General features: G+C 41.5%; 1 protein-coding gene across 1 annotated transcript in view; it reads left to right on the top strand.

Annotated features, from left to right (window-relative positions):
- LOC122810338 (cytochrome b5-like) overlaps positions 1–18,745 on the top strand; it is a 616,134-nt gene that overhangs the window by 93,049 nt on the left and 504,340 nt on the right. Inside the window, exon 2 of the mRNA XM_044081911.1 lies at positions 1,917–2,045. Within this exon, the coding sequence (XP_043937846.1) occupies positions 1,917–2,045 (129 nt within the window). The remainder of the gene's footprint in view (positions 1–1,916; positions 2,046–18,745) is intronic.

Genomic DNA, 18,745 nt, shown 5'->3' with positions numbered 1-18,745 from the left:
TGTTTGTAGATTGAAATATACACTTAAGCATTTTTTTTGTACAGTAGAAAAAAATAAAGAAATGCTGTATTGGTCTGCTAACGGAAAACGCAAACGCTGAAACACTTTAGTGATATAATGCCTTTATTAAACCAACGCAGGTTTTACTGTTACTTAAGCTGTCTGACTAACAAGAGTTCTTCCAGAGTTAAATTACTGATGCCTTTTCTATGTGTATGTACATACTAAAGAAATGTAAATGTCTTGATTTTGTCAGGAAAGATTTGTTAACTTGACCCAACTACTGATGTTTAATGGGAAAGTAAATTGCAATAAAAAGATACATAGCCCTGTTAGTTAAATTCAGCAAAAAGTTATTTTATAATATACACAATTACTCAAACCTGTATGCAGTGTTTAAAAAAGCAACATAACCAACTTACTTTAGTAAAAATCTTAAGGTGGCACACAATATTGGTCACTATCATCATTTTACTTACAACACTTCAGAAATAGCTGACCGAGGCAGGAGTCCTTTTTATAACTAAAATGGTCTATGAAGATATACCGTTTAACAGCCAGTGAGCATGAAATGTGTATCATCTTACTAAAAGCTAGCAGAGTGTGCTGTTAACAAGGAGTTTCAAGACTGTAACCGTATTTTGATACGTTAGAGACATGAATGCCAAGAAACTCGCCTTAAGAGTGAAGCTCATGAGGTGAATCTTGGCATCCATGCCTGGAGCACATAAGATTAAGATTGGTAAAACCCAATCATAACCCTTCGTAATGCATGGAGTACTCCATATACTACCAGTTGGAAAAAGGGAGGGGGAGCAAAAGCGTTTTACCATCTTAGAAAGCCAGTAAAGGACTTGGTGAGTGCTGTGCACAAACAGCATGGGTGGAAAAGCCAGGGACAGTTTTTAATACTGTACTGAATAAGCTACTTACAGACTGACACCAGTTCCACGGACAGAATACAGTGCACGATATTCCGTGACATTTCAGAGTGACCTTAGTTGAGACAGAGTGTAACAGTGGTTGGGGGGTGTGTGTGACAATTCTTGTATGCCTCTAAAGTCACTGTTAGTCAGGTCTGTAACTACAGAAGCATGTTACAGTTTTTTTTAATGACTTTGGAGTGTAATCCTGACACTCCATGCACAATAACCTTTGTGAATTTATTAACGCTGCGTTAACTAGACTGCGGTGGTGTTGCTGCGGTAGCGTTGTCGCCTCACAGTTAGACGTTGCCTGTTCGATTCTCAGTTATAGCGTCTTCTGTGTGGCGACATGCATGAATGGATGTTCCTTCATTGAAGGTTGTGCGTTAGGCCCGGCAAGCCAGCACGTAAAACTCTACTGCCAATCATTAGCGGACCGGAGTTCCGCTGTGGCGACCCCTAACCGGGAAAAGCCGAATGACACAAACAAACATTAACACTGTGTTAACTATTTTCTTGGGTTAAAAAAATACTTCCTGCTGGCTTGGGGGGGTGGCAGTAGGGGCTGCTGTGACCCCCACCTCTGCTAATTTTGTGTTATATTGTTGGGAGACAAAGGTCATTTATTCGAATTTTGGAAGTATTCTAGGCTTTGTCGGTAGTAGTCACCCTGTGATACTCCCTTCCTGAGAGGTGTCACTAAGCAAGTACAGCGTGGACAGCAGTAAGTATGAGAAGCTGACTGATTTCTAAAATGTACTTTGAGCCAGATTCTCAAAGACTTGCTCTCTGTATATGTGACTTACTCCAGTGTAAGCCTCCTTTATAGAGAGGACTTGCTGTCTGTGCAAGTGTCTTACTGCAATGCAAGTGTTTTGGACACAGGCCTTTAGATAACTGTCCTGTCCAAACTAGTTTATTGCCATTTCTAGTGTTGTAGTCCGGAATCCTGCAGTTTTGTATGGAGTAAAACATTTTTTTTCTCTTCAGCATCCAGGTGGAGAAGAAGTTTTGCTGGAACAGGCGGGGGGCGATGCTACTGAAAGCTTTGAAGATGTTGGACATTCCATGGATGCCAGGGAGCTGCTGAAACAATATTATATTGGAAAACTTCACCCAGTATGTTCCATTTTATTGAATTTTCTTTTTTTTTTTCTGTTCATGTTCTGTTAAAGTTGGTGTTTATTTTTAGAATGTTAGAAAATAAGATTATCCCTCCCACCCCAAGTGTTGCTAACCTTTGCCTGTTTTTCAGCTTTTCTTGATGTAGTTTTTTTTCTCAGTAGTAACACAGTATTTATACAGTTACGTGGCTTATGGAGTTCTGCAAGCCCCCTTAATTGAATTAGATGGCTGTATAAAACAAACTTAGATATATGGAATTAGAATGTGAAAGGTAATGCAATGTACTTTGCAGAAAAGAAGAGGCAGAAACTGCTGAAAGGTCCTGCAGAAGAAGATCTAGTGTAAGCATGTCCTTTTGCAATAAGTACTTAAGCTCTGTTTTCCTAGTTAACAACTTTACTGTAGTGTGATTTGCACTTAGTAGCCACATGTTTTTCCTGCATCTTTTTGCACCCCCCCCCCCCATGCTGCTGGCCATCAGGCCTCCCCCTGTTGGACTAAAGCCTGTTCATTCCTTAGGGGTGAGGGTAGTCTCCAGATCAACTAGGGCGAAAGCCATTGGGGGGGGGGGGGTCATTCAGGCATACATATGAGTTGCTTATGCTCACTAGCATCCTGGTTCTGGAAGCATTTCTTCCTCTAGCCTAATCCTTCCCCTTGGTGGGGGATGTGGGTGAGTGTAAGCCAGCTCTGTCAAGTACCTAAGACATCCTGGATGCGGGTAGGGCTTTATCCCTCTACTCTGCCAGGCTGCCTCTAGAAGAATGAGAATAATCTCATCTTAAATTTCATTCTCCTGGTGGGATACAAAAAAAACGTTATGAACTGGTATGGTTCAGTAAGCTAATCCTTTCTGCTAGATGTTTGTTTAGTAGCACTTGAAAAGTGTTTCTGAATTAGGGCAATACACTTGATTGTATACTTGCTACCATTCAGCAGCAGATTTTCCTGCCTGTGTTTTTCGCTACAACTTCTTGGTTATTTTTAGGGTACCATTCTTGGGAAGTGACAGTCAACAAGCTATCTTTTTTATGGGTCTGTATCAGATTAGCGAAATGGCATTACAGCGAATGCTGTCTCACTAACACATCTACACCGAAACCGCACAACAGCGAAAGCTCAGGTCAGTGATTTTTTTTTTTTTTTTTCCCCCAGGGAAAAAAATCGCTTGGCCTGAGCTGTGATATTGCCCTTTACCCCACTGTAGTGCGATCTTGGAGTTGGTATATTTAGTTAGTGGGGGTATGGGGGGCAAAGCCCCCCACATTGCAATGTTTTTAAGTGGTTTATGTTGTTGGTCTACCTGACCCTCCCCCTTTCCCCATGGGGAAAAAATTGGTGACCCTGGGTTTCGCTGTTATGGGGTTTCGGTGTGGATATAATCGCGAAATGGTATGCGCTGTAATGCCATTTCGCTAATTTTAATATAGACCCCTTTTTTATCTGGAGTGTAGCTTGATCATGATGCCAAAGCCATTTAAATATGGCAATGTCATTATTGTAGGGATCGGCCATCTTCTGTTTCCTACAGTAGTACATTATCGATGGTCATTTGATTCTGTGACCAGGAGAGGCCTGCGTTTCCCCATCAATTTTTTTCGAGTTAATGTCCTTGCTTTTTTATCTCCTCTCTCTCCCTGTTGCTGTAGATCTAATTACATCTCCCCCATTCACAGCATTGGTAGAGGCCTCCCAAGCCTTCATTGATATTGCTACTCTGACTGTCTTACTAGTACTGCTTAAATTTCTCTTGTAAAATATATAAAGAACTGTTCCCTGATACTTGTAGCTACTTTCTACCCCCTGTTAATTTCACACAAGACAGTCCTTTTGAGGTTCTCCATCTAAGTGTTCCTCTTTCACCCCTTCTGCTTGCTGTGGTGCTCATATGTGTTCTTGCTACAGCATTGCTTTCCATACACCAAAGGGGGTAATGGGAGCGACCTAGGAATGGACTCCCTTTTTGTGTATATTCCAGCTTCAGATATTAATCTTTGAGCCAGGAATTAATGGTGGGGATCGCTGAACAAATACTTGGACCTTTTGTAGGCCAGAGCACTCTTGAGCTCGACAGAGGTAGTCGACAGTATCCATGTGAAATGGGTGTCTTAATGTGATATTTTCTGTTTGAAGTACAGTAGTGTGTCCTCACCTTGGTGCTCATTCAGCTGAGTGGGTCACACTGTTGTGCTTTAATCGAATCCTTTCAGTGTTTAGGTGCTTATTTAATTTTTACCACTTTGCCAGCTCTCAGTTGATGGGGACAGTTTTTAACTTTTCCCCAGCATTCCTTTTCTAAGACCAAAAAGAGACAACGTTTTTCATTGTTCCTGCTTGGCCAGCAGCATTAGATGTGGAATAAGATTATTACTTTCCTAAGAATCATCAGTGTTACTTGTCCAACAGCCGTGGACCTAATTGTAGGGAGGTAAAGGTTCCTGTAAAGGTAGAGCTTCTTGATCCTTTTTCAGGTGTCTTCAGTGAGAGGTGAAGTTGAAGGGCTCTCCCTTTGTTTGCCATTGGTCCAAATTCTCCAGGGAGAGATGAATGAGTACATCAGAAAACTATTTCAAACCATTCGTAGCTAGATCATAGTGCCCGTCGCTGTCGGACTTCTCTTCTTGCTTGCATTTTCGAATGGGGTGACAAGTATTACAGCACCTCACAAAAGCAACCATTCAATACATTCTAGTAAACTAGTGAGGCATTGTATTTACTGCAGGTTCTTTTTGGTACACACGAAGGTGCAGGACCTCTGACTCTTCCTACATTTCAACAGCCTGAAGCATTTGTTCCAAATGAATCCTCTCCCTTAGTTGCACTACATTCTGTTCTCCCATCTTTTATCCACAGGAGACCTGGATTTTGATCTCCAGGATGCTTATCAGCACATTTAATTTGACAAAACTTCTCAAGGATCCTGTTATGATGTTCTTCATCTCACATTGCTGCAGTCCTTACACTTGGGTAGTCCGCTGTCCTCGGTCGGCCCGAATATCAAAGTATTAGGCTGACGTCGGTCAAGGCGCTTAAGACTGACATCAGAACGTCAGGGTACAAATGCGCATGACCGACGTCATATCCTCAGTCTTTTTTGCCGCATGGTCCGATGCAGAAGCAGCGTTGCAAGTGCCGTTCGGCGTTCTGAAATTTTTCGAATTCGGAGTTTCAGACCGAGTCGAAGTTGGCTAAGTACCCCGTTGGGGAATATTTTAGTTTTTTCTTGCCTCACTGGTTTACCGGATGTCAGAAAAAGTGAATAACTGTATTTCTTGTGGGAAGCAGATACCGCATAGAGATTATCATACTTTGTGTATTCCTTGTTTGGGACCTGAGCACGACGTTGTTGGGTGTCTCTTTTGTGCTAGGTTTAATAAGCGCACTATTAAGCGAAGGTTAGATTGTGCCAGGTTGGTCTTCGGGAAGCGGTGCAATTACAATATGCCGTCGGATGCTCCGACGCCCGCTTCTTCGAAGAAGCGCAAAGACAAAGCAGCTAAACCCAGGCAAGAAGAGTCATCCGTACCGGACGCCGGTTCTTTGGAGGCGTCAGTGGAACCGGTGGTTCCACCGGAGGCTTCTCTGGAGTCCCAGGGGGAGACTTTGATATTGCAGGATGTGGCCTCTCAGGAGGCAGGTCAGGCTGAAGGGGCTTCCCAGGTTACTGTACTCCCCTCCCTTCCTAGGGTGGTTAGGCCCTCTCCTTCTGTTTCTAAGGCTTCTCCCAGAGGCAGGCCAGGTTTAGCTTCTGTTGGTGTCACTCCTAGTTCTTCAGGATCTGTGCCCAAGAAGCACATGCTCAAAATGGCAGAAGATTTAATTACTTTGATTAGAGGTTCTTTGCCCCCGCCTGATAAGAGGCCTAGGGTGGAACCAGAGTTGGGGAGTTTTGAGCAGGTTTCGGATGTTTCAGAGTCTTCGGCTGAAGACTTGCAGGAGTATTCTCCTTATTCTGATTCTGATGGGGATGATTCTACTCCTTCTGCTTCTCCTCCAGAGGATTTTTCTTTTTCAGAGACTCTTCATTCTATGAGGGAACATTTTAAGTGGGAAGGTCAGGACTTCTCTGATTCCAGGAAAAGGCTTAGGGAATTTTTGCTTTTACCCCAGCATAGGCCTTTGGCTATTCCTCCTGTTCTGGATGTTGTGGAAGATGTGTTTGCAGAGGCTTCACTTAATCCTGATTCTTTGCCTCCTGCTCCTGTTAAACCGGACAGGTATTACAGGGTGCCTGAAGCTCATAAATATCTGTATAAGAGTCCTAGGGCGGACCCAGAAACTGTTAGTCAGGGACCTAAGGGTGTCAAGGCCTCTGTTGTAAAAATCCGGTTCCTCCAGATAAAGAGGCCAGAGCTTTGGATAGATGGGGAAAGAAAGTCTATACTTCTTCCACCTTAGCTATGAGGGCTTTGAATTGCCAGTTTCACATGTTGAAATATCAAAACTATCTTCTTTCTCAATTGAAGTCTAAGGTAGATGCTCTGGCGGAAGGCATTGAGTGTAAAGAATTACAAGATTTGGTACATGTTTCTGAACAGGTGGGTAAGCATTCTTTACAATGTGGATTTGATGCTGTACAGGCCTCGTCTAGGGTGGCTGCCACTGGGTCAGTTCTTCGCAGGCACGCCTGGCTGAGGGATCAGAACTTATCTGACCATGTTAAGACAAGGATTTTAGATGCTCCTTTACAGTCTGATGTATTGTTTGGTTCACCTGTGGAGGCAGTTTTAAAGAAAATGGAAGACAAGGCTAAGTCTATGCAGACTGTTAAAGATTTTTTGCAAGTTCAGCCTCCGAAGTTTAGTAGGAATTGGCCTGCTAAGGGGTGGACGTACCCTTCTTATGATTCACAGTCTAGGGGAAGATCTAGACGTGGTAGGGGTAGAGCTCAGGGCTCTTTCAGACCTAGAACAGGGAGTTCACCTACACAGTCTTCGAGTGAAGGTAGGGGCCAGTCCTTTCGTAAACAGGCCCAATGACCTGCCTTTTCAGCTGCCAGAGCCTTCTTGTCTGGCAGCACCCTTGGGAGGAAGGTTGGCACTCTTCAAAGAAAATTGGAATTTAATTACCCAGGACAGATGGGTATTGGATATTATACACCAAGGTTACAGGTTTTATTTCCATACCTTGCCTCCTTTCAAAGCCATCCTCAGCAAAGAATAGAGGCTCACAAACAAATTTCTCTACTACTGCAAATAGGGGCCATACAGCCGGTCCCTCTGCCAGAAGTAGGCCTAGGATTTTATTCTCGCCTGTTCCTAGTACCAAAGAAGGGGAACACGTGGAGACCAATTTTGGATTTATCTATCCTCAACACTTATCTGGACATTCCCAAGTTCAAAATGTTGACGTTACAACAGCTTTTACCTCTGCTGGGCAAAGATCACTGGATGGTGACTCTGGATCTCAAGGAAGCTTACCTTCATGTTCCTATCAGGCTAAGTTGCAGGAAGTATCTCCGTTTTCGAGCTGGGACTTCTCATTATCAGTTCTCTGCATTGCTCTTTGGCTTATCTACTGCGCCCAGAGTGTTCACAAAGGTTCTGGCTCCAGTGATAGCTTTCTTCAGGCTAAAAGGAATACAGATCTATCCTTATTTGGACTATTGCCTGATTCTGGCCAAAGGAAGGGACGAGCTTCTTCATCATTTGCAATATGTGATAGCAGTGCTAAGATGCCTGGGGTATTCTGTGAACGAAATAAAGTCCAGTCTAGTACCCTCTCAAGACATGTGCTTTCTGGGTGTAAGACTGAATACAGCATCTCAGATGGCCTTTTTGACCCCGGACAAACAAAAGAATCTTTCCCTTTACTTCCATCAATTGTCTCATCAGTCCAGGCTGACTGCAAGGACAGTCCTTCAAGCCTTGGGGTTCATGGCATCTTATATTCTGGTGCTTCCCAATGCCAAACTGCATATGAGGAAGCTACAATGGTATCTCAAAAATGTATGGACACAGCACTGCCAAGAGTTGGACACTGTCATTCAGATAATACCTTGCATTCAAAAGGAATTTTTGTGGTGGGCTCAGGAATGTCACCTAAACAAGGGACTCTCTGTGACCCGGCCAGAGGCGAGTCAGATTCTAACGACAGATGCCTCAGACAAAGCTTGGGGAGCTCATCTAAATGGAAAGTGGATACAAGACACGTGGCCTGCCAGACTACAACATCTACATATCAACTTGAAGGAGATGTTAGCAGTCCAATTTGCATTAATAGCTTTCAAGGATTTACTTCTTCCAGGGCAGGTGTTGATTCTAACAGACAACACAACTGTCATGTGGTACATCAACAAGCAAGGGGAACACATTCTTATCCTCTATGCAGACAAGCAATGATTTTGTGGGAGACTGCTCTCAGTTTACAGCTCAATCTTCAGGCAAGGTTTCTGCCGGAGCACAGAACTCCTTAGCAGATGTGGTGAGCAGACGACTTGTGGATCCCCACGAGTGGAAATTGGATCCTCATGTATTTCAGAAATTGACAGTGTCATGGGGAACTCCAGACATAGATCTGTTCGCTTCTCCACTAAACTACCAGCTGCCAAAGTTTTGCACAAAAAGGTTTCATCCCACAGCTTGGAAAGTGGATGCTCTTTCTTTCAATTGGAGCAATCTTCATGTGTATGCCTTTCCACCTCTGCCTCTCCTCCCAAAGGTACTCCTAAAGGTCAGACAGGACAAGCCAAAGATGATTCTAATAGCTCCAGATTGGCCTCGACAGCACTGGTACCCATTACTGAAGTCTGGTTCGGGAGCCTCCATGGCCTTTGCCTTCGATTCCACACCTGCTGTCTCAAGAGAACAGTCATTTACTCAATGTCAAACTTCACTCTCTTCACCTAACAGCCTGGCATATTCTGTTTTAAACCCTGGAGGGTCTCAGCTTCCGCAGCAAGTTTTGGATGTTATTTTGGAGGCCAGAAGGCCTAGTACAAGGAAAGTATACGCAAATAAATGGAAGAGATTTTTATTTTGGAGTGCAGCAAAGGAATTTGATGTTGCTAAGCCTAATTTAAGTGTGGCTCTTCAATATCTTGCTGAGTTACTGGACAAAGGTTTGTCCTTCTCTTCTATTAAGATTCATGCTGCAGCTATTTCTGCTCACTATGACTGTGATCCACCATTGTTTTCTCATCCTTTGTTTAAGCAATTCCTTAGAGGGGCAAAGAATATAAGACCCAGCGTAGAGCTCCTACTCCTGCTTGGGATCTCAATTTTGTGTTGGAGAAACTCACTCTACAACCTTTTGAGCCTGCAGCTACTGCCGAGTTGAAGTATTTATCATGGAAGACTGCTTTTTTGTTGGCCATTACCTCTGCGAGAAGGGTTTCTGAATTACAGGCCCTTATGGCAGTTGAGCCTTTCTTAATTTTCCATAAGGATAGGGTATCTTTACGTACTAATCCTTCCTTTATGCCTAAGGTGGTTTCTAGTGTGGCTTTAAACCAAACTATTCATTTGCCTACTTTTTATGCAAACCCCCAAAATAAAGGGGAAAAGATTTTGCACACTTTGGATATACACAGGCAGTTGCGATATTATTTGAGCAGAACTAAAGGGTTCAGGCAGTCTCAGCAGTTGTTTGTTTCTTTTGCTTTGGGTTCTCAGGGCAAGCCTGTGTCAAAACAAACTATTTCTAAGTGGATTGGGTTTTGTATTGCTTTCTGTTATTCCCATCATGGTAAGGAGGTTCCAGCTGGGATTAGGCCTCATTCCACTAGAGCTACTGCCACTTCTACAGCTTTTTAAGGGGTGGCAACTAAAGATATTTTGGAGGCAGCTACTTGGAGTTCAGTGCATACTTTCTCTAAGCATTGCCACCTTCCACTTTACTCTAAATCTAGGGCTGGGTTTGCCACTGCTATTTTACAGGGCATTTTGGCAGCTCCTACTACTTTATAGTTTTGCCATCCTCCCTTACCTCTGCTTTGGGATTCTACCCAAGTGTAAGGACTGCAGCAATGTGAGATGAAGAACATAGTACAGTTTTGTACCTACCATAAATGTAGATGTTCAAGATCCACATTGCTGCAGTCCAATTTACCCTCCCTCCTTCCCCTCTGTTGTTAGAGGCGGTTGTGTGGTTTGGGTTGTAAATATTGTGCATATTGTATATATTGTTCATATGATTAGTGCAAGGGTGGTTGGTTGTTTTTTGCTGTCTTTTGGTTTTGACCTTTCTGTTTAGGGTCTTCTGACATCTGGGGCAAGAAAAGACTGAGGATATGACGTCGGTCATGCGCATTTGTACCCTGACGTTCTGATGTCAGTCTTAAGCGCCTTGACCAACGTCAGCCTAATACTTTGATATTCGGGCCGACCGAGGACAGCGGACTACCCAAGTGTAAGGACTGCAGCAATGTGGATCTTCGAACATCTACATTTATGGTAGGTACAAAACTGTACTTTTGAATAGGGCACAGTCACAGTTGATTCAGGTCACTAACACTTGAATTTACCTCATTTCTAGGGATGCATGAGTCCTGACAAATTATCTGTGGTATGATCCCAATTACTCTCATTAGGAGTAATATATAATTATTGATTATATCCTAAGGCCAGTGTAACAGAAATGGGGTAAGTTAATTCAGGCACCAGAAGGGAAATTGACTTGGCTCAAATTGCCCTTGCAAGGGCAGCTAGTCTAGTACTTATGAAAAATATTAATGTGATGCATGGCAATGTTGGCAACCTGTGTGCAACTGAAGAACATCGATATGTTTCCTTCCTTGGACTCGCTGTTGGCATTGCCCAGATGGGGCAGTATCATTCAGCACAAGTATTTCTACTTTGGCTGTGAATCACTAAACATTCCAGCAAGGTCTCAGCTTGAATAAATTGGGGACATTCTGCTCATACTGACTGACCAATACTGGTTCACCTACCTGTAGACTGGGTACAAAACATGCTGTAGTTCTGAATGACCTCTGTCTAGTGTCATCAGATTGAGGTTTTCAAGTTTAGGTCCATGTAGTGACCATAGTGTTTTGTAGTTCTTAATGCCAGGCTACACAAAAGGATTTCACAGTGGCTTCTGTAGTTCAGTAGTCTCAGAACTACAGTTGTCCAGAGAAACCAGCCTGAAATACCAGTGCAGCTTGCGAAGCAGACCCTTGACCATTCCTGCAGACATGGCCACAACTGTTGCAGGTGCTTCTGCCATCTGGTGGGTGGGGACTGCAGTGAGCAGATGACTCAGCAGATGTGGGTGCCAGAGTCTTTGTATAGTACTGCTGTGGAGATGAGAACAATCTTCTAATATTCAAGGCCTTAAAATACATTATTTTTTTTCAGGAGTGCTGGCTATTTGGACATAATGGCTGTAGTTTAGTATGTCAACAAATAGTGGTATGAGATTTATACTTAATTTCCGAAGAATTTATGAGAATGTGGGAGTGGGCAATCTCAACTCTTTTCTGGTTCCATACATTCCTGGTGTAGTCATCTCTTGCAGACAGCTCAGCAGTTGTTTGTTGATGCCTCATAAGTAGTCACTCTGTTTATTTAATGCCAAAGTGAAAGGAGTCTTACAGGTTTGCAACCTGTTTTTCTTTTTTACCCTTGATCAGTTTTAAGGACAAAATGAGTGTAGTGCCAAAGGGTCTCCCTGATGGTTTTGTCAGAGAAGCTCATCAGTTAGGCTTCTACACCTGATGTGGTTGGCTGCTTCATAGTTATAGTAGTACTTGACCCACAGAGGGGCATAAGACAACAGGAGCTGCTGCAGGTATGCATAGGCATGCCTGGATGCACTTCACCACTTTCAGTAAAAGGGCACTAAATTTCCATATGTGGATGTGTACTTTAAGGGCTCCCTTGCTGTTTTTTTGAAATTGAATAACATCTCTAGAGCATGAATGAGAAAGGCATTTCCTTTCAGCAACCATGTTCACTTTTCATTCTGCCACAGCTTTCCTTTCTTAGAACTCAAAGGAGTCTGAGAAAGTGTTTGCATGATGTGCTCCTCAGAACCTGCAAAAGTGGGATATGAGATGGTCATTTCTCTCAAGGAGTTAATGTTTTTGGTCTGACTGCAGTGGATCTCATCATTCCCTGGGATGCATATGTTCCTCTGAAGGATCATGTCATGAGATCCTGATTCCTGTGTTGTCTTCTCTGAAAGGTACAAATTACCTCACAGAATGGATTTGCAAGTGCTGATGCATACAGACTTCCTATGCTTAACTGTTAGATAGGACTTTAATTACACTCGGGCACCCTTTTTTCAGAGGAAGTGGCAAAAAAATTCCAAGTCTTTATCTTACCAAACAGAAAAGAGTTTTCAGAAAGATGGTGATGTGGTGAACGTGACAAATGAAGCTAAAGATGCATAGGAGGTAAGCTGTTATTTGGAAGGGAAGGGAATGCTTGAGAAGTACCCTGGGCCTTCAGTGATTTTCCAGATTGGAAGGTGTTAAGTGAGTACTTTAACTTTAGAAATCCTTATCCTGTAAGACATTACTTAAAGGTCTTTGCTTTAAACATTTTTAACTTCAGTTTGCAGGTGTTTTCAGCAATGTGAAGTTAACTGTTGACAGTTATCGGTCAATTTAGTTTTAGTAAAGTATTGAGTGTAATAGAGACTTTTATGAATGTATAACTTAATGGAGTGAGGCATGCCATTGTAGACTGTTGTATGGTCATGCTGAATAAAGATTTATTTAACTTGGACAAGGAAGGGTTATTAAATTTTAAGTTTACACATAGTGAGAGAGCATGTGTACTTAAAATTGTTTCATATGTTTTATATTGTGAATATTTTAAAAACCTTTTAGCACTACCACTTTTTATGTAACAAAATTGCAGGTTATTAGAAATTCATTTCAAGGAAGTTGAAGTAGACTGATTTTGAGTTATTTAAATGCTTTACGATAGCCAGCACTACTGGTGTACAAGGATAACGCTCAAAGTATGCTTATGACCGATTCTGGCAACTAGAGTTCATTTAGCACTTTGGCTTTTGATGCTGGCAGAGGAGAATTGGTGTGCCCATTGGGGGTGTGAGACTGATGGGGCTCATAGGTCCCTTCAGAAGAGCAGCTGATTTGTTTACCAAGCCACAGATCTGGTGGTAACCTTCATACTGGGTGTGTTAGAGCATGCTCCCACATGAGTGTATTTGCAGTGACAGATTACCTATCCTCCTTGTCGATTGGGTGGGGTTAGGTCATACCATACTCATGCCTCATGGCTGCTTGAATAACTACCCTTGCCCTGGTATCGGGTGAAATCCCTAGGTAAGGGGAGTGAGGGAGTATGTCCGTTTGGGTGGATGACTGATAGTTTGCTGGTGCAAGAGCAAAAAGTGCACAGAAAAAAAAATCAAATGCTTGATGTTGGCGAGTGAGTCTTGAAGTATTGCATAAAGCTGTATTATGTACTATCTCTGCTGTATGGCCAAGGTAGGCATTGCACCGTAAAATAACTTGCTTGTTAACCTCAGTAGTATTTGTGATGATATTGCTATTTATATATTTAGAGTGAAAGTTTTTTTAATAGAAACAAAGATCATATAAATATAATTTATGGTCCTATATTGCAAGCCTATGAAAAATATAATCTTCTTCCCTGTCGTGGGAATGGAAAGTTTGAGATCATTTAACAGTTGAACATGTACCACAGAAAGTAGGAACCAATGAAGCAGGTTTTAGTGGTTGGTTTGGGGTTAGTAATGTAAGGAGAGACAGGGAGCCACTGTTAAGATGATGCTAATGTAGACATGAGCCTTTGGGGATGGAGGAGGAAGTAAGCATGTGGTACTAGTGGAGACATAAGAAATATAAAGGTTAATGTCTTGCGTGAATGTATAGTAAGAAAAGACTGGGCAAATAAGCAAGAGACAGAGATTGTGAAGTATGAATGGTTGTGGTTTTGCAAGTGGAAGATTGTTATTACGTTTATACTGTTTTGCAATCAGTGATAAAATAAATGAAGTTCTTTTGTGCTTATGGTGCTCAGTGGACTAGGATAAAGAGCTAAAAAATATTTTGAGACAATGTAAAGGAGAACTGCACCCACAGACAGAACATATTTATTTCATCATGTTGTAATGTTTCCCACATCTTAACACCACTCTGTGAAAATATGCACTTTAAGTATGTTTGGGCAAACTCTGAAATTGCACATAAAGCGATTTTGATTTTTTTTTGTCTGCTTCTAGGTATCCCTCCATGCACTTATTACCTTTAAAACATTATATCATGCATGTGTCTTGATTCCAAAGCTGCTGTCACTACATTGACTTTATTTTCACACATGCCCTGGTTTCTTTCATTCAGTCAGGATTAATTAACATTTCTTGCTTTTCAGTGACTACTTAAAAGACAAACTGCGATAACAGGTTTTCCAAGTGCCTTTACCTTTTTTTTCTTTCTAGTGCGGGCTAATTGTCAGTCTTTTGTTATGCCTGAGTTGTAGCTCTTCAACTCATCTCCCCTCCCTCTACACACTTCACCTTTCTAGCTGTCAAAGTCCTAAGGGTAATTTGAGCTGTTTGCTGCTGTGATTGATAGCTCACAGCAATTAACTAGCCTCATGTACTGTTGCTTTGTTACTAGCCTTTCCTTACTGCCGGTGGGACACTTATTTATGTTGCAGCACATCCTCTTTCTGTTCTGAAATTTTAATCCATACTCCCTAGCAGTTGGCAGTGGTTTACTGCTGAATTCTCGATGCTTAGAAGGTAAAGTCGAACATTCCCCAAAACCTTTCCTGAGAAGTTGGTATGTCAAATACTGACAAGTTTCAAACTATTTTGAACACTGAAACGTCCTACTGCTCTGGACCCAGGATTAAGTGCTAACTGGATGGGGCAAATTTGGACAATTGGGGATGTCTGTATTCAACATTTTCACAGTTCAAATTCAGGGCTCGAGCAGCTCAACTTGACCTTCCATGCATCGAGCATGTTATTGCGAACTGTTGACAACGCATTGTTTAGAAAACCTTCCAATTTCATTTCTCAGGGATTCCTGATAAAGCCAAATTCCTAAGAAAAAAAACTGACAAGCTGTAAATTGGAGAAATGTTTTAAGTAACACTGTGCTTCACTTAATTTTTGCATTAACAAGCATTTTCTAAACAAATAATTGAATACTAGCGTATCCCATTGACTTACAGAAATCACCATTACTTTACCTAATTAAGAGGCATGTCCAGTTTATGATTAGAAAATATGAGCATTATGCAAAATCCAGGACATTTGAGATGTATGGTCTTGGGCCATTTGCCTCTTATTGTAGTGCTGTCTGTACCTGTTCACTGTAAATTTGCTCATGACCGTATCCAAATTTTCTGAAATAATTTTCTTAAATAAGTAAACTGTTGCTAATGCATCAGCTCATTTTTTTCACACATTGGGGCTCTGCATACTGCCTTAAATTCACAGGTTCTGATTCCAGTCACGTCAGGTTTTCAAAGTTTTTGTGCACACTGTGCATTTTTCTTTATGAATCTACCACATGCATCTCTATTCATTGTGTTTTGTCTAAATATACTTGTTCTATTCCCTTACCTCTTCAATTCCCAGACACCACTGTATGCGTTTTTTAAAGCCTCCATGTCACTTATAGTGAAAGTAAGGTTGTTCATTACAGGCTTATCAAAGTTCATATCCCTAAATTAGAAAGCAGATGCATGTACGTGCACCAACTGGGCAAATACTGCCTTGCTTGGACGGAATGCGTTACATATTCCTCTCTACTGCTCCATCATGATTCAGACCCTGCCTGTAATAAAAATCTGTGTTGGATACTGCATTCACAAGTGCCCACTCCTACAACATACATTAAGTGTGTTGTGTCACAGCTGTGACATGCCAATACATCTTTATCCACAAAAGCTCAACAGGTATTGCAGGATTACAAAAATGTGGATTTAATGTTCTTATGTTGTTCTAGGTTAAAATAAGAGTCAAGTCACTGAATGCAAAACTTGTAACAAGTAATTTGTAATGTAAATCACTCCCTTCCCCAACACCAGCTCCATGATTGTCAGTTTTCAGCAAACTCAAGATGCTGCAAATGCAGAGAATGAATCCTGGACTGTGAACGCACATCAGAAAATTTTACATAAATTAACAAAAAAAAAAACCTATCCGACGGCTGTTTTTTGGGCACTTAGCACCATTACTCTGTAATGCAAGTTAGATGTCCCTTTTCCATTATGATTCTGACAGCTTTACAGTGTATATTTCTTCCTTGTTAAAACCACTGCTCAAGAGTTACCTAGTTTTACATTTTAAGTGATAAGTTGCTACTGTACAATGTAGTCTTGACTGCAAGTCCCAAACAAATATGCTGCAGTACCTGATCTGATCCCAAGGTAATGTTTTATCTTTCTGTTCAGACAGTACAGCTCAGCAATATCAAGTGCAGCAAAGTTGCACACAGAAGGAGGATTCTACCTTTAAAGTGGGGAAAGTGGGACTTGGACGTGTGGCCAATGTGACATTGGCCATGCTCTGTACCCTGACACCATCACAGACGTTGTGAAGGAGATGCAGTTATGGGTACAACAGCGGGCAGTTATTACAGCCTACTGAAATGTAAACTATGCAGCTGTAACGGTAAACGTGAAGCATAAATGCAAAAACACTTACACACATTACTCGTCATTACTTTTGCTGTATAGCTTTAACAGTAAGTAAACTTGACTAAAACCACACATTACGCACATGATTGAACAAACAAGTTATCTTAAAAAAAAAAATAAAAGCTCTATATTACACTAACCATAACTGTTCTAAACAAGAAAACTAAAGAATATAAATACTGTGAAACTACAAGCACACTGAAAGAAATCACTTTCCTTTTAAATGTGTACTTTGCATTTGATTTGATGGGGTGAAGAAATGCTGTGTTTGATATAGTTTGAATAAAAGTCACTACATTTCATCCTGTAGTTTGTATTCCAGTAGCTTAGCTTTTAACAGGTCCTCTCTACTAAACAATTTTGGACATCTATTTACTTTTAACCAAAGAAAAAAAAAAATCTCTCCACAAATGCATTGGATGTTGGTATAGGTGATATCCTAGTAATCAAGGGATATAGTGCAGACAGCTGGGACTCTTCTCTGAAAAGCTTTAGCCATTTTTCTTCTGGTGATAAGTCTCTGGTACATAATTTTTGGATTAAGGGCTTAATTGTCAAATAGACAGTCTTTTCCAGGACTATGTCCTGCAGACTGAGGACAGCGGTCACATTGAGTAAGTCACTGAATGCAAAGGGCTTAGTGCAAGCTAACCTGGAACTGTAGCTGTTTTCTCTAAAAACAAACCATTGTTCTAAGTATTTGACCTCTGCCACCAAGAACGGTCTTTTTTTTTCAGCTTGTTGAAGAAAGTGCTGTCTTGAGTTCATAAGTGCTCTAAGGTTTCCACCAAAGAAAGCATCTTCTGCTCTTTCCTGCAGTTTTTTCTTACGAGAGATTCACTGCAAAATGTCTTCATGACAGTAAGTGCTGCTTTTTCTAATATGCTCATTGAACTCCATGAGAACATCTTTGAGAAATTACAGATAGTACTGGGGCAGTGTAGGCAATGTATTCTCACCATGCTCATTTTCTGAAAAGTACTGCCATATCTGCCGGAAGTTCTCCTCTTCACCCTGGGAGAGGAAGTACGATTGGAACGCTGGGAGATTTTCTTTGCTACTCTCAATGGCTGGCAGGAGTGACACCTTGTTGGCATGTGTCTTAGGAGAGTATTGAATTCCATACCATAGAACTGTCTGTCAAGTCTCTGGTCCTTGTGGCAGAACCTGGGAAATGACTGAAAAGATTCATCTCAAAGAATTCCATGTCATAAGGTAGTTGGGTTGCAGCTTTTTTGGCCACATTATGAATTATGTGTGCCCTACAGTTAGCTATCTGGAGTTATGGGCACTTTATATGGTATACAGCCAAAATTTCTTTCCATGAGTGACATTGATGTTATCAGCCCCATGTGCTAAAATGCTGCTCCAGAGCAAGGAGTGCTTTTCATTATGTTCAAAATCTAGGCAGATTAGTCAAAGTCCAAAAGGTCATTTACCAACCCATCTTCTTTGGAAAAGAACTGCACAACAAGTGGAAATAATTATGATTTCCTTTTTGGAAGCATCCAATGATATGGCATATGAAATCCTGGTATTTGCAGGTCATGCAGGAGACATTCCAACAAGTGCTGTCCCAGAAAACTTTTGGTGACTACTTGGTCTTTCCACAAGATAGTTTCTTTGCCACATCTGAGTTGCTGTACAGCTGCCTGGCCTATTTTACTGCACAGTCCAGACTGTTATAGGAGATACTATACTCAACTGCATGAACACCTCAAAGGTTTCTGCTGCAATGATCTGAAGTTCTGGTCCTTCAAAGTTTGTGAACCTTGCATACTTTGTCATCAGGTGTTGAAGTTTTGCTTGTAGCAGTCTTGTGTTTCATTTGCCTCATGTCATGTGATGTCACTTTTTCCACCATGGGTGACTATGAATTCCTTTTTGCAGTACCTGTAGAATGCTTTTGGGTCATGGATTTCTCGATCAGTCTAATTCCATTTTCCAGGCATTCTGCTACTTTCACATCCTATTATTGGGGTTAGACTGTGATGAAGATGTTTATCTTTTCATTCTTGAGTAAGTATTTAATTGATAAACAGCACATTAGCAGAACTTTGTTACTAGGATGTAGTAACAAAGCAAAACTGGCATTCG

This window comes from Protopterus annectens, chromosome 8.part1, assembly GCF_019279795.1.
Source record: "Protopterus annectens isolate FY-2018-M chromosome 8.part1, PAN1.0, whole genome shotgun sequence".
Lineage (NCBI taxonomy): Eukaryota > Metazoa > Chordata > Ceratodontiformes > Protopteridae > Protopterus > Protopterus annectens.
The sequence above is the reverse complement of the archived record's forward strand: the minus strand, read 5'-3'. Positions and strand labels throughout refer to the sequence as shown.